Source organism: Lampetra planeri, chromosome 66, assembly GCF_965212315.1.
Source record: "Lampetra planeri chromosome 66, kcLamPlan1.2.h2, whole genome shotgun sequence".
In the NCBI taxonomy this organism is placed as follows: domain Eukaryota; kingdom Metazoa; phylum Chordata; class Hyperoartia; order Petromyzontiformes; family Petromyzontidae; genus Lampetra; species Lampetra planeri.
The window spans coordinates 770,126-784,471 of record NC_136172.1 but is presented as its reverse complement, the minus strand read 5'-3'; the positions used below and the strand labels follow the sequence as shown (position 1 = coordinate 784,471).

The window sequence follows — 14,346 nt, the reverse complement described above, 5'->3', positions numbered from 1 at the left end:
CCATAGACTCACTCACACAAAGACCCATAGACTCACTCACACCGAGACCCATAGACTCACTCACACAGAGACCCATAGACTCACTCACACAGAGACCCATAAACTCACTCACACAGAGACCCATAGACTCACTCACACCGAGACCCATAGACTCACTCACGCAGAGACCCATAGACTCACTCACACAGAGACCCATAAACTCACTCACACAGAGACCCAAAATACTCACTCACACAGAGACACATAAACTCACTCACACAGAGACCCATAGACTCACTCACACAGATATCCATAAACTCACTCACACAGAGACCCATAGACTCACTCACACAGAGACCCATAGACTCACTCACACAGAGACCCATAGACTCACTCACACCAAGACCCATAGACTCACTCACACCGAGACCCATAGACTCACTCACGCAGAGACCCATAGACTCACTCACACAGAGACCCATATCCTCACTCACACAGAGACCCATAAACTCACTCACACAGAGACCCATATACTCACTCACACAGAGACACATAAACTCACTCACACAGCGACCCATAGACTCACTCACACAGATATCCATATACTCACTCACACAGAGACCCATAAACTCACTCACACAGAGACCCCTAGACTCACTCACACAGAGACTCATAGACTCACTCACACAGAGACCCATAGACTCACTCACACCGAGACCCATAGACTCACTCACACAGAGACCCATAGACTCACTCACACAGAGACCCATAGACTCACTCACACCGAGACCCATAGACTCACTCACACCGAGACCCATAGACTCACTCACACAGAGACACATAGACTCACTCACACAGAGACCCATAGACTCACTCACACAGATAGCCATAGACTCACTCACACCGAGACCCATGGACTCACTTACACCGAGACCCATATACTCACTCACACAGAGACCCATATACTCACTCACACAGAGACACAAAAACTCACTCACACAGAGACCCATAGACTCACTCACACAGAGATCCATATACTCACTCACACAGAGACCCATAAACTCACTCACACAGAGACCCATAGACTCACTCACACAGAGACCCATAGACTCACTCACACAGAGACCCATAGACTCACTCACACCGAGACCCATAGACTCACTCACACAGAGACCCATAGACTCACTCACACAGAGACCCATAGACTCACTCACACAGAGACCCACAGACTCACTCACACAGAGACCCATAGACTCACTCACACAAAGACCCATAGACTCACTCACACCGAGACCCATAGACTCACTCACACAGAGACCCATAGACTCACTCACACAGAGACCCATAAACTCACTCACACAGAGACCCATAGACTCACTCACACCGAGACCCATAGACTCACTCACGCAGAGACCCATAGACTCACTCACACAGAGACCCATAAACTCACTCACACAGAGACCCAAAATACTCACTCACGCAGAGACCCATAGACTCACTCACACAGAGACCCATAGACTCACTCACACCGAGACCCATAGACTCACTCACACACAGACCCATAGACTAACTTACACACAGACCCATAGACTCACTCACACACCCCCATAGACTCACTCACACAGAGACCCACAGACTCACTCACACACATACCCATAGACTCACTCATACAGACCCGTAGACTCACTCACACAGACTCCCACATAGTTACTCACACAGAGACCCATAGACTCACTCACACAGAGAGCCATAGACTCACTCACACCGAGACCCATAGACTCACTCACACCGAGACCCATAGACTCACTCACACAGAGACACATAGACTCACTCACACAGAGACCCATAGACTCACTCACACAGATAGCCATAGACTCACTCACACCGAGACCCATGGACTCACTTACACCGAGACCCATAGACTCACTCACACAGATACACATAGACTCACTCACGCAGAGAGTCATAGACTCACTCACACAGAGACCCATATACTCACTCACACAGAGACCCATATACTCACTCACACAGAGACACAAAAACTCACTCACACAGAGACCCATAGACTCACTCACACAGAGATCCATATACTCACTCACACAGAGACCCATAAACTCACTCACACAGAGACCCATAGACTCACTCACACAGAGACCCATAGACTCACTCACACAGAGACCCATAGACTCACTCACACCGAGACCCATAGACTCACTCACACAGAGACCCATAGACTCACTCACACAGAGACCCATAGACTCACTCACACAGAGACCCACAGACTCACTCACACAGAGACCCATAGACTCACTCACACAAAGACCCATAGACTCACTCACACCGAGACCCATAGACTCACTCACACAGAGACCCATAGACTCACTCACACAGAGACCCATAAACTCACTCACACAGAGACCCATAGACTCACTCACACCGAGACCCATAGACTCACTCACGCAGAGACCCATAGACTCACTCACACAGAGACCCATAAACTCACTCACACAGAGACCCAAAATACTCACTCACGCAGAGACCCATAGACTCACTCACACAGAGACCCATAGACTCACTCACACCGAGACCCATAGACTCACTCACACACAGACCCATAGACTCACTTACACACAGACCCATAGACTCACTCACACACCCCCTTAGACTCACTCACACAGAGACCCATAGACTCACTCACACCGAGACCCATAGACTCACTCACACACAGACCCATAGACTCACTCACACACCCCCATAGACTCACTCACACAGAGACCCACAGACTCACTCACACACATACCCATAGACTCACTCATACAGACCCGTAGACTCACTCACACAGACTCCCACATAGTTACTCACACAGAGACCCATAGACTCACTCCACAGAGATCCACAGACTCACTCACACAGAGACCAATAGACTCACTGACACAGTGATCCATAGACTCACTTACACAGAAGCCCATAGACTCTCACACAGAGACCCATGAACTCACTCACACAGAGACCCACAGACTCACTCACACAGAGACCCATAGACTCACTCACACAGAGAGCCATAGACTCACTCACACCGAGACCCATAGACTCACTCACACCGAGACCCATAGACTCACTCACACAGAGACACATAGACTCACTCACACAGAGACCCATAGACTCACTCACACAGAGAGCCATAGACTCACTCACACCGAAACCCATAGACTCACTCACACCGAGACCCATAGACTCACTCACACAGAGACACATAGACTCACTCACGCAGAGAGCCATAGACTCACTCACACAGAGAGCCATAGACTCACTCACACCGAGACCCATATACTCACTCACACAGAGACCCATAGACTCACTCACACCGAGACCCATAGACTCACTCACACAGAGAGCCATAGACTCACTCATACCGAGACCCATAGACTCACTCACACAGAGACACATAGACTCACTCACACAGAGACCCATAGACTCACTCACACAGAGAGCCATAGACTCACTCACACCGAAACCCATAGACTCACTCACACAGAGAGCCATAGACTCACTCACACCGAGACCCATAGACTCACTCACACAGAGACACATAGACTCACTCACACAGAGACCCATAAACTCACTCACACAGAGACCCATAGACTCACTCACACCGAGACCCATAGACTCACTCACGCAGAGACCCATAGACTCACTCACACAGAGACCCATATCCTCACTCACACAGAGACCCATAAACTCACTCACACAGAGACCCATATACTCACTCACACAGAGACACATAAACTCACTCACACAGAGACCCATAGACTCACTCACACAGAGACCCATAGACTCACTCACACAGAGACCCATAGACTCACTCACAAAGAGACCCATAGACTCACTCACACCGAGACCCATAGACTCACTCACACAGAGACCCATAGACTCACTCACACACCCCCATAGACTCACTCACACAGAAACCCATAGACTCACTCACACAGACCCATAGACTCACTCACACACCCCCATAGACTCACTCACACAGAGACCCACAGAATCACTCACACACATACCCGTAGACTCACTCACACAGATTCCCACATAGTTACTCACACAGAGACCCATAGACTCACTCCACAGAGATCCACAGACTCACTCACACAGAGACCAATAGACTCACTGACACAGTGATCCATAGACTCACTCACACAGAGGCCCATAGACTCTCACACAGAGACCCATGAACTCACTCACACAGAGACCCACAGACTCACACAGAGACCCATAGACTCACTCACACAGAGACCCATAGACTCACTCACACAGAGACACATAGACTCACTCACACAGAGACCCATAGACTCACTCACACAGAGAGCCATAGACTCACTCACACCGAGACCCATAGACTCACTCACACCGAGACCCATAGACTCACTCACACAGAGACACATAGACTCACTCACACAGAGATCCATATACTCACTCACACAGAGACCCATAAACTCACTCACACAGAGACCCATAAACTCACTCACACAGAGACCCATAGACTCACTCACACCGAGACCCATAGACTCACTCACACAGAGACCCATAAACTCACTCACACCGAGACCCATAGACTCACTCACACATAGACCCATAGACTCACTCACACCGAGACCCATAGACTCACTCACGCAGAGACCCATAGACTCACTCACTCAGAGACTCATAGACTCTCTCACACAGAGACCCATAGACTCACTCACACAGAGACTCATAGACTCACTCACACAGAGACCCATAGACTCACTCACACAGAGACCCATAGACTCACTCACACAGAGACTCATAGACTCACTCACACAGAGACTCATAGACTCACTCACACAGACACCCATAGACTCACTCACACAGAGACTCATAGACTCACTCACACAGAGACTCATAGACTCACTCACACAGACACCCACAGATGTCCAAGTATGGCAGGGTCACCCCCCCGCCCCACTTGCCCCTGTGTAGGCTACCCGGGACAGCTTTGTCGCTACCTTTGTGTATCTTTCTTGTAGCGCACGCGATTTCACAACTGCAGTCCATGGTCTATCCACTGCAAACCCCCGGCCAATGAGCCGGCCACCACCGATGACCCGACCACCACCGTCCCCCATAATGATCACCTGGTGCCTGTGTGTAAAGGCATCGCCACTGGGGAGACAAAGGCGGCCGGGCGTGGTGCTGGCCACCCACCCCCTCGTGTGCCACAGTACCGGCCTTCATAGGTGCTACTCGCTAACAGCACTTGCCCCAACAGTATGTTAAGGCTATACAGGACATCTTTGTCTTTATCTGTGTTTGTCTGTGTGTGTGTCTTTGTAGATGTATTTGTGTGTCTCTGTGTGTGTGTATCTTTGTGTCTGTGTGTGTGTCTTTGTAGATGTATTTGTGTCTCTCTCTGTGTCTGTGTGTGTCTCTGTGTCTCTTTGTGTCTGTGTGTTTCTGTGTCAGTGTCTCTGTGTGTCTGTGTGTTTGTCTGTGTGTGTCTGTGTGTCTGTATGTGTGTGTCTCTGTGTGTCTGTGTGTGGCTGTGTGTGTGTGTCTCTGTGTGTATGTGTGACTGTGTCTCTGTGTGTACGTGTATGTCTTTGGAGATGTATGTTTGTGTGTATGTCTTTGGAGATGCATGTGTGTGTATGGCTTTGGAGATGTTTTGTGTGTCTCTCTGTGTGTGTGTCTGTGTGTTTGTCTCTGTGTGTGTGTCTCTGTGTGTATATCTTAATAGATGTATGTTTGTGTGCTTGCGTGTGCGTAGTATGCGTGTGCGTGCGCGCGTGGGTGTGAGTACACACTCACACATGCACAGACACGCACACACACGCACACACACACACAAACACACGCACAGACACACACACACGCGCACACACAGACACACACGCGCGCGCACACGCACACACACGCACAGACACACACAGACACACACACACATAAACACACGCACAGACACGCACACAAACGCACACACGCACACACACAGACACACACACACACGCGCGCACACGCACACACGCGCACAGACACACACACATGCACACACACACACGCACGCACAGACACACACACACACACGCGCACACGCAGCCGTATAAGTAGTCGGGGTACTTCCTTCCCCGTGTTGCCACTCGCTCGGACGGGCTAATTGAGCTTCGCGTGTGAGCTGAGCCCATCACCAAACCCTCCACCATCACCAACCCACCACCACCACCAACCCACCACCATCACCAACCCACCACCATCACCAACCCACCACCATCACCACCATCATCGTCGTCGACTCAACCCAGCAAAACTATTTTTAAACAAACTTCACCTTTTTTCGTTTAAAAAAACTAATCTGCCCCTGAAATCGATTTTCGGCACACAACAAACGCGCGCATCGTTGACTTCGAAAAAAATCAATCGATACATCGATAGAACCTCGATCTTCGGGCGAGCGAACTTGTCGAGCGGACGATGTCGTGGAACAGCTACGTGGAGAACCTCATGGCGATGGGCAAGTTCACGGACGCCGCCGTCGTGGGCATCGCCACCAAAAGCGTGTGGGCGTCACACGGCAAACTCCTCGCAAATATCACGGTGACTCTCACACACACAGACACGTGTGTGTGTGTGTGTCTGTCTGTGTGTGTCTGTGTGTGTCTGTCTGTGTGTTTGTTTGTGTGTGTCTGTGTGTGTCTGTGTGTCTGTGTGTGTGTCTACGTGTGTGTCTGTGTGTGTCTGTCTGTGTGTGTGTGTCTGTGTGTGTCTGTCTATGTGTGTGTCTGTGTGTGTGTCTGTGTGTGTGTGTGTTTTTGTGTGTGTCTGTGTGTGTGTTTATGTATGTGTGTGTGTCTGTGTGTGTGTGTCTGTGTGTGTGTCTGGGGAACGGTAGTGTAGCGGTTAGCGCTACGCTGCGCTATGAACCCGGCGACCCGGGTTCGATTCCCGCTCACGGCCAATACCAGCAGTGACAATTATTATCTGAACCGGTCCTGGGCCTCCCCTAGGTCGACTCAGCCTCAAATGAGTACCTGGTGCGATGTGTAAACATCGCTACTGGGGAGACAAAGGCGGTCGGGCGTGGTGCTGGCCACTCACCCCCTCGTGTACCGTTCGGGCCTTCATAGGTGCCCGTTAATAGCACTTGCCCCTACAGTCTGTTAAGGCTATATAGGCGATCTTTGTGTGTGTGTGAGTATCTGTGTGTATCTGTGTGTGCGTGTCTGTTTGTGTCTGTGTGTGGGTCTATTTCGACCACGTAGTTCGTGAAGCCTTCGATGGCTGTACTGGAGGAATTTCCATCTGGTACAGATACAACGGGAGGCTGATCGATACCCGGGTGCAGCCAAGGGATGGATCCTTATTGGTCAACCATGTTATGTATGCTGATGATCTGGTAATTGCTGCTCACTCAGAGGAGGATTTGGAGGCGCTGCTGCTGAACCTGGAGCGTGCCACTAAGATTTGGGGCTTTACCATCAGACCCACCAAAACTAAGCACCTGCCTGGGTATTTTGAACCATCAAACACTTCACCCCCATAACTCCCAATTGGTGATGGGGCAGTTGTGGTGAGTGGAGAGTTCCCCATACCTGGGCAGTGTGCTTATGACCGGGTCCGGTTTGACAGCAGAGATCTCACTCCGATAGTCGAGCGGCATTATCTTGTCATCGGTTGCGTAACGCCGTGTGGAAGCTACCTGGTCTGTCGCTCCACACGAAGCTTCAGGTCTTCTCGGCCACAGTCATTCCCTCCCTTCTCTCCGCTTGCGAAACGTGGACCCCCTAATGGAGCATCTTCGCCGGTTAGAAACATTTAGGCTGACCTGCCTACGATCCATCCTGGGTTTAACCAGGCTGGATTGTGTGAAATCTGAACAAAGTCCCATCGGTGAGCTCTTCCAGCAGGCAAGGCTGCGTTGGCTGGGTCATGTCGCCCGCATTCTCAGCCACCGCATGCCTCAACAGATTTTGTTTGGCCGCATAGAGGGGGATTAACGGGCGCGGCACGGGCTAGAAAAGAGAGATGGAGTGATGTGGTACAGGAGGATGTGGAGCTGAGTGGACTTGCCGATGACTGGTACCAGCGGTGTCAAGATCGGCCTCTGTGAAGGAGGCTCGTGAAAGACGCTGCTGGGCAGTTGGAGGCAGTAGCCCTCCAACAACAACGGAGGGCAGAGGAGCGACGCTCACAACAACGAGCGGAGCGCCGGGTGGTTAAAGCACAGCAGTTGGCACAAATGGGGGTACAGGTGGTGCATCAGCCACTCATCTCGGTCATCTCAGTCAGTCGATCCGTGGCACCTGGGTCTGCCCCGTGACCTCCTGCCAGCGGGCATTCAACATTTCACGCGGCCTCAATGTGCACCTAGCCTGGCACAAGCGCCGAGGTGAAGTCACCGCCACTTAGTGGCGAATGGCGGTTGATGTTGTGCGTCTGTGTGTGTGTGTCTGTGTGTGTGTGTCTGTGTGTGTATCTGTGTGTGTGTCTTTGTGGGCGTCACACGGCAAACTCCTCCAGAACATCACGGTGACTCTCACACCCCCACTCTCCGTGTGTCTGTGTGTGTGTCTGTGTGTGTCTGTGTGTGTGTCTCTGTGTGTGTCTGTGTTTGTGTCTGTGCGTGTGCCTGTGTATGTGTCTGTATGTATCTGTGTGTATGTGTCTGTGTATGTTTGTGTGTGTCCGTCTGGGCGTGTCTGTTTATGTGTGTCTATGTGTGTGTCTGTGTGTGTCTGTGTGTATCTGTGTGTGTCTGTGTGTGTCTATGTGTGTGTCCGTATGTGTTTGTGTCTTTGTGTGTCCATCTCTACGTGTCCCTGTCTGTATAGGGAGCGGTAGTGCAGTGGTTAGCGCTACGTTGCGCTACGAACCTGCCCACCTGAGTTCGATTCCCGCTCACGGCCAACACCAGCAGTGACGATTATCTGAACCGGTCCTGGACCTCCTTTAGGTCGACTCAGCCTCAAATGAGTACCTGGTGGTGGTGTGTAGTAAACATCGCCACTAGGAAGACAAAGGCGGTCGAGCGTGGTGCGGGCCACCCTACCCATCGTGTGCTATGATAGGTACTCGCTAACAGCACTTTCCCCAACAGTATTTAAATGTTTTTGGGGAATCTTTGTCTTTGTGAAAAAAGACGTATACAATAGGCGACGTTTCAGGCAATGGCCCTTGAACGGCGCACACAGTTCCACTTAAGTGGTATGTGAAAGGATTATTTGGGATGAAGAAGAAGGCCCATTGCCCGAAACGTCATCTCTGATATATTTTCCAATGTAAGGCCCCCAAGACAAATATCCCCCGTGTAGCCTTAACAGACTGTTGGGGCAAGTGCTGTTAGCGAGCACCTATGAAGGCCGGAACTGTGGTACACGAGGGGGTGGGTGGCCAGCACCACGCCCGGCCGCCTTTGTCTCCCCAGTGGCGCTTTAAGGCCACACACACAGAGACGGTGTTGTTTGCATGTTGTGTGTTTGTTGCATGTAATTCTGTATGCATGTTGTATGTACGTGTGCTGTAAGTATGTTGGATGTGTGTTGAACTTCTTTCGCACCGTACGTGTCCAACCGTGCTAATCGGATGTTGCAAACCTCGTTAGCGTGTTTAAGACAAATATTCTTAAAATGTTAACTATTTACGGCCTTCGGCCAGGAAAGTCCGTTTCGAAGTTTTAAAATGAAACATCTTCCAATTGTATTATGTTTTGAATTAAATAATTACATTTCTTCATTAAAGCTTATATCATTTGACATCTGGAAGACTTCAATGAAAAGGACATTTCGTGTGAATTTCCTCTCGTCGTTAAGTAGATGGCCTTGCTGGGGGTTCGGTTCGATGCGGACTTTCTCCTGTGTGGGATTGCGGGATCGTGCGAGAAGACAGCCGTCTGCAGATCGATTCCAACGTAATCGATAGTCTGTCCCTGCGCCTCCGTCGTTCATGCAGGGGGCGCGTAGGTTTGCAGCGCCCCCTGCATGAAAACGACGGAAAGTGCAGCGGTCATCACAGACAGATGAAGTTGTGCGCTTATATAAGAGTATTATTAGATGATTGTCAACGTGATCCTGCTCGTGTAACCATCGGCACCATCGCCTCGCCCACTTCCGTGGCTCGTGCTCAGGAGCATCCTGACATGGCGGGCTAAGAGATGTTGACTACCTCGCCTGGTCTGCAGGAGGTCGTGGGTTCGATCCCGGACCCTGGCGATGTCTGCTGCTGCTGTATATTTGAAGTTTGCGTCTCTCTCTCTCTCCCTGTGGTCGGGTGGATTTTTCTCCGGGTCTTCTGTTTTTTTCCCTCCACATTTGGAATCAACATCGCCACGCGCTTCGAGTGTTTGGCTGCTGATATGAACGTTCACGTGCTAAGCCGCCACTTCGACGAGCCATCATTGGTGGTGGCCAGGTCGCTTCTGAGAAACAGCTACGTAGCTCAGTGGGTTCTTACCTAGTAAAGTAAAATAAATAGCTCAGTTTAAGTATGGGTCTCTATGAATATGGGTCTCTATGGTTTATCTTGGTCTCTGTGGGTCCCTATGGTTCCATATAAGTCTCAGGATCTGTGTGGGTCTCTATGCGGTTTTGTGAGTCTGTAGCATCACGCGAGTTCTGTGGCTGCCGCTACACATTTACACACGATGACGACGATAAGCCGCCATTTTCGTTGAGCAGCTGTCCTTTGTGATTGCCAGGTCGCGACTGAGAAAGATTCTACGTAGCTCAATGGGGCATTGCACCTGGCGACATAAAATGTTTAGTTCGCTAATAGTTAATAGGTTATCGCGGTCGGGGATCGAAGGGGCGATGCTGCAGTTGAGGAATTTGCAGCTGCAGGGAATTTCTGTTCAGCACTGGGGGTGTGGTTTTGGGCCGATAGCTGCAGTTCCACTGTGTTTGGGGGTTTAGCTATGGGAGGTAGGGAAACAACCAATCATCCAACTACTCATCCATCCACCAACCCACTCACCCCCCCGCTCACCCACTCATCCATCCACCAACTCACTCACTCACCCACTCATCCAACCAGCCACCCACGCATCCACTCACTCACCCACCCACTCATACATTCACCAACCCACTCACTTATCCACCGACTCACCCACCCACTCACCCACTCACTCACCCAACTACTCACCCCCGCACCCATTCACCCACCAACTCACCCACCCACCTACTCACCCCCACACCCACTCACCTACTACTCATTCACCCACCCACCCACTATCCACCCACCTTAGTCGCGTCGCTACTGTGGAACAAAAGGTTCCTGGAAGACAAAAAATCCGGCGCTAAAAGGCCACACACAGGGAGAGAGCGCCTCTGTCCAAACCCCGTGGTCTCACTGCAGCCCTAAGGACCGACTGCTCATCGTGAGACAAAGGCGGCCGGGCGTGGTGCTACCCCCCCCCCCCCCTCGTGTCCTGTGCCGACCTTCATAGGTGCTGCTCGCTCACAGCATTTCCCCCAACAGTCTATTAAGGCTAAACGGGGGGTCTGTATCGTTGTGTGTGTATATCTACTTGTGTATATGTATGTATATCTGTGTGTATATCTATGTGTGTATGTACATGTGAATGTATATCTGTGTGTATGTATATCTGTGGGTATGTTTATCTGTGTGTATGTATATCTGTGGGTATGTTTATCTGTGTGTATGTATATCTGAATGTATATCTGTGTGTATGTATATCTGTATCTATGTGTATATCTATCTGTGTGTATATCTGTGTGTATGTATATCTGTATCTGTGTGTATGTATATCTGAATGTATATCTGTGTGTATGTCTGTGTGTATGTATATCTTTGTGTATATCTATCTGTGTGTATGTATATCTGTGGGGAGCGGTGGTGTAGAGGTTAGCACTGCGCTATGAACCTGGCGACCCGAGTTTGATTCCCGCTCTCGGTCACCAACACCACCCGTGACGATTATCCGAACCGGTCCTGGGCCTCCCCTAAGTCGATTTAGCCTCAAATGAGTACCTGGCGAGACGTTGTACGAACATCGCCACTCGGGAGACAAAGGCGGCCGGGCGTGGTGCTGGCCACCCACCTCCTCATGAGTCACAGTGCCAACCATAGGCACTGCTACTCTCTAACAGCACTTGCCCCTTCAGTCTGTAACGGCTACACGGGAGACCTTTGTCTGTGCGTGGTACCTTTATCTGTGTGTCCACCTGGGGGACCTTTATCTGTGTGACCACCTGGGGGACCTTTATCTGTGTGGACCACCTGGGGGACCTTTATCTGTGGACCACCTGGGGGACCTTTATCTGTGTGGGCTACCTGGGGGACCTTTATCTGTGTGTCCACCTGGGGGACCTTTATCTGTGTGACCACCTGGGGGACCTTTATCTGTGTGTCCACCTGGGGGACCTTTATCTGTGTGGACCACCTGGGGGACCTTTATCTTTGTGGACCAGCCGGGGCGGTGGTGGTGACCTTTTTTGCCCGTGACTTTGTGTCGTGAAGGCGGCCGAGCTGGACGTGATCCTGGGCAAGGACCGGCAGAAGTTCTTCATCAATGGGCTGACCCTGGGCGGGGCGAAGTGCTCGGTGCTCAGGGACCAGCTGAACCTGGCCGACGACTGGACTATGGACCTCAAGACCAAGAGCGTCGCGGGGGAACCCACGCTCAACATCAGCATCGCGTCCGCCTCCAAAGGTCAGGCTGGCTGGTCGTGGTGGTGGTAGTGGAAGTGGAGGTGGTTGTGGTGGTAGTGGAAGTGGAAGTGGTGGTCGTGGTGGTGGTGGTGGTGGTGGAATTGGAGGTGGTTGTGGTGGTGGAAGTGGAGGTGGTTGTGATGGAAGTGGAGGTGGTGGTGGTGGTGGAGGAGGTAGTGGTGATGGTGGAAGTGAAGGTGGTGGTGATGATCATGGTGGTGGTGATGGTGGAAGTGGAGGTGGTGATGGTGGTGGTGGTAGAAGTACTGATGGTGGTGGTAGTGGAGGTCGTGGTGGTGGTAATGGTGGAAGTGAAGGTGGTGATGGTGGTGGTAGTGGTGGTGGTGGAAATTGTGGTGGTGGTGGTGGAGGTAGTGATGGTGGAAGTGAAGGTGGTGGTGATGTTCATGGTGGTGGTGATGGTGGAAGTGGAGGTGGTGATGGTGGTGGTAGTGGTGGTGGTGGAAATTGTGGTGGTGGTGGTGGAGGTAGTGGTAGTGGTGGTGGTGAGCGGTCGTGTAGCGGTTAGCACTGCGCCAGGAGCCCAGCGACCCGAGTTCAATTTCCGCCCACGGCCGACACCAGTGACGAATATGTGAACCGTTGTAGGGCCTCCCCTAGGTCGACTCAGCCTCAAATGAGTATCTGGTGTAGCGGTGTGTAGTAAACATCGCTACTCGGGAAACAAAGGCGGTCGTGCGTGGTGCTGGCCACCCACCCACTCGTGTACCTTGCCAGCCTTCATAGGTGCTGCTCACTAACAGTCTGTTAAGGCTATAGGTGGGGACGGGGGTCTTTCTCGATGGTGGTGTTAGTGGTGGAGGTGGTCATGATGGTGGAGGTGGTGGAGGTGGTGATGATGATCATGATGGTTGGGGTTGGTGTAGGTGGTGATGGAGGTGGTGTTGGTGGAGGTGGTGGCGGTCGAGTTGGTCAGATTAGAGGTGGTGGTGGAGATTGGGATGAGACCAGAATGATGTTGCTACTGCTGATGACGCGACTGGTCGTGCCCTCTTCTCTCCCCCCCCCCCCCCCCCGTAGCGCTGGTGGTGGCGGTGGGCAAGGATGGGGTGCACGGTGGAGAGATCAACACGGAGGCGTTCAAGGTGGCGCGGTACCTCCGGGATAACGGCTACTGATGCTGTGGATGATGCCCATGTCGAGCGAAGCCGCCCGCCACCACCACCACCTCCACTAGCTGCACCACCACTACCATCACCCTCACCACCACCACCACTACCATCACCACCACCACTACCATCACCCTCACCACCACCACCACTACCATCACCAGCACCACTACCATCACCTTCACCACCACTACTACTACCATCACCATTACCACTACCATCACCGCCTCCACCACCTCCACCAAGACTCTTACCATCGTCACGGAATCATCATGATCACAGAATCATCATCACAATCTTTGCCCTATTACTCATGAATGCCAATGAAAATAAATGCATACAGTCGTGATTCAATGATTCCCTGTGCGGTGCCGTGTATGGTGTGTGTGGTGTGGTTAATGACATAAAATACCCAGGCAGGTGCTTAGTTTTGGTGGGGCTGATGGTAAGGCCCCACTTCTTAGTGGCAATCTCCAGGTTCAGCAGCAGCAGCGCCTCCGACTCCTCCTCTGAATGAGCAGCTATTACCAGATAATCGGCATACATAACGTGGTTGACC

At 51.5% G+C, this 14,346-nt stretch overlaps 1 protein-coding gene across 1 annotated transcript; it reads left to right on the top strand.

The window, feature by feature from the left end:
- Positions 1 to 6,037: 6,037 nt before the first annotated feature.
- LOC144737271 (profilin-2-like) lies at positions 6,038 to 14,144 on the top strand. Its single transcript, XM_078619988.1, has 3 exons — positions 6,038 to 6,588; positions 12,466 to 12,658; positions 13,699 to 14,144. The coding sequence occupies exons 1-3, from the start codon at positions 6,466 to 6,468 to the stop codon at positions 13,794 to 13,796; spliced, it is 414 nt and encodes a 137-aa protein (XP_078476114.1). The 5' UTR covers positions 6,038 to 6,465; the 3' UTR covers positions 13,797 to 14,144.
- Positions 14,145 to 14,346: the final 202 nt, after the last annotated feature.

Coding starts and splice junctions, on each gene's coding strand:
- LOC144737271 (XM_078619988.1), top strand. CDS start 6,466: ATGTCGTGGAACAGCTACGTGGAGAACCTCATGGCGATGGGCAAGTTC. Junction 6,589..12,465: donor AACTCCTCGCAAATATCACG/GTGACTCTCACA, acceptor TGTGTCGTGAAG/GCGGCCGAGCTGGACGTGAT. Junction 12,659..13,698: donor CATCGCGTCCGCCTCCAAAG/GTCAGGCTGGCT, acceptor CCCCCCCCGTAG/CGCTGGTGGTGGCGGTGGGC.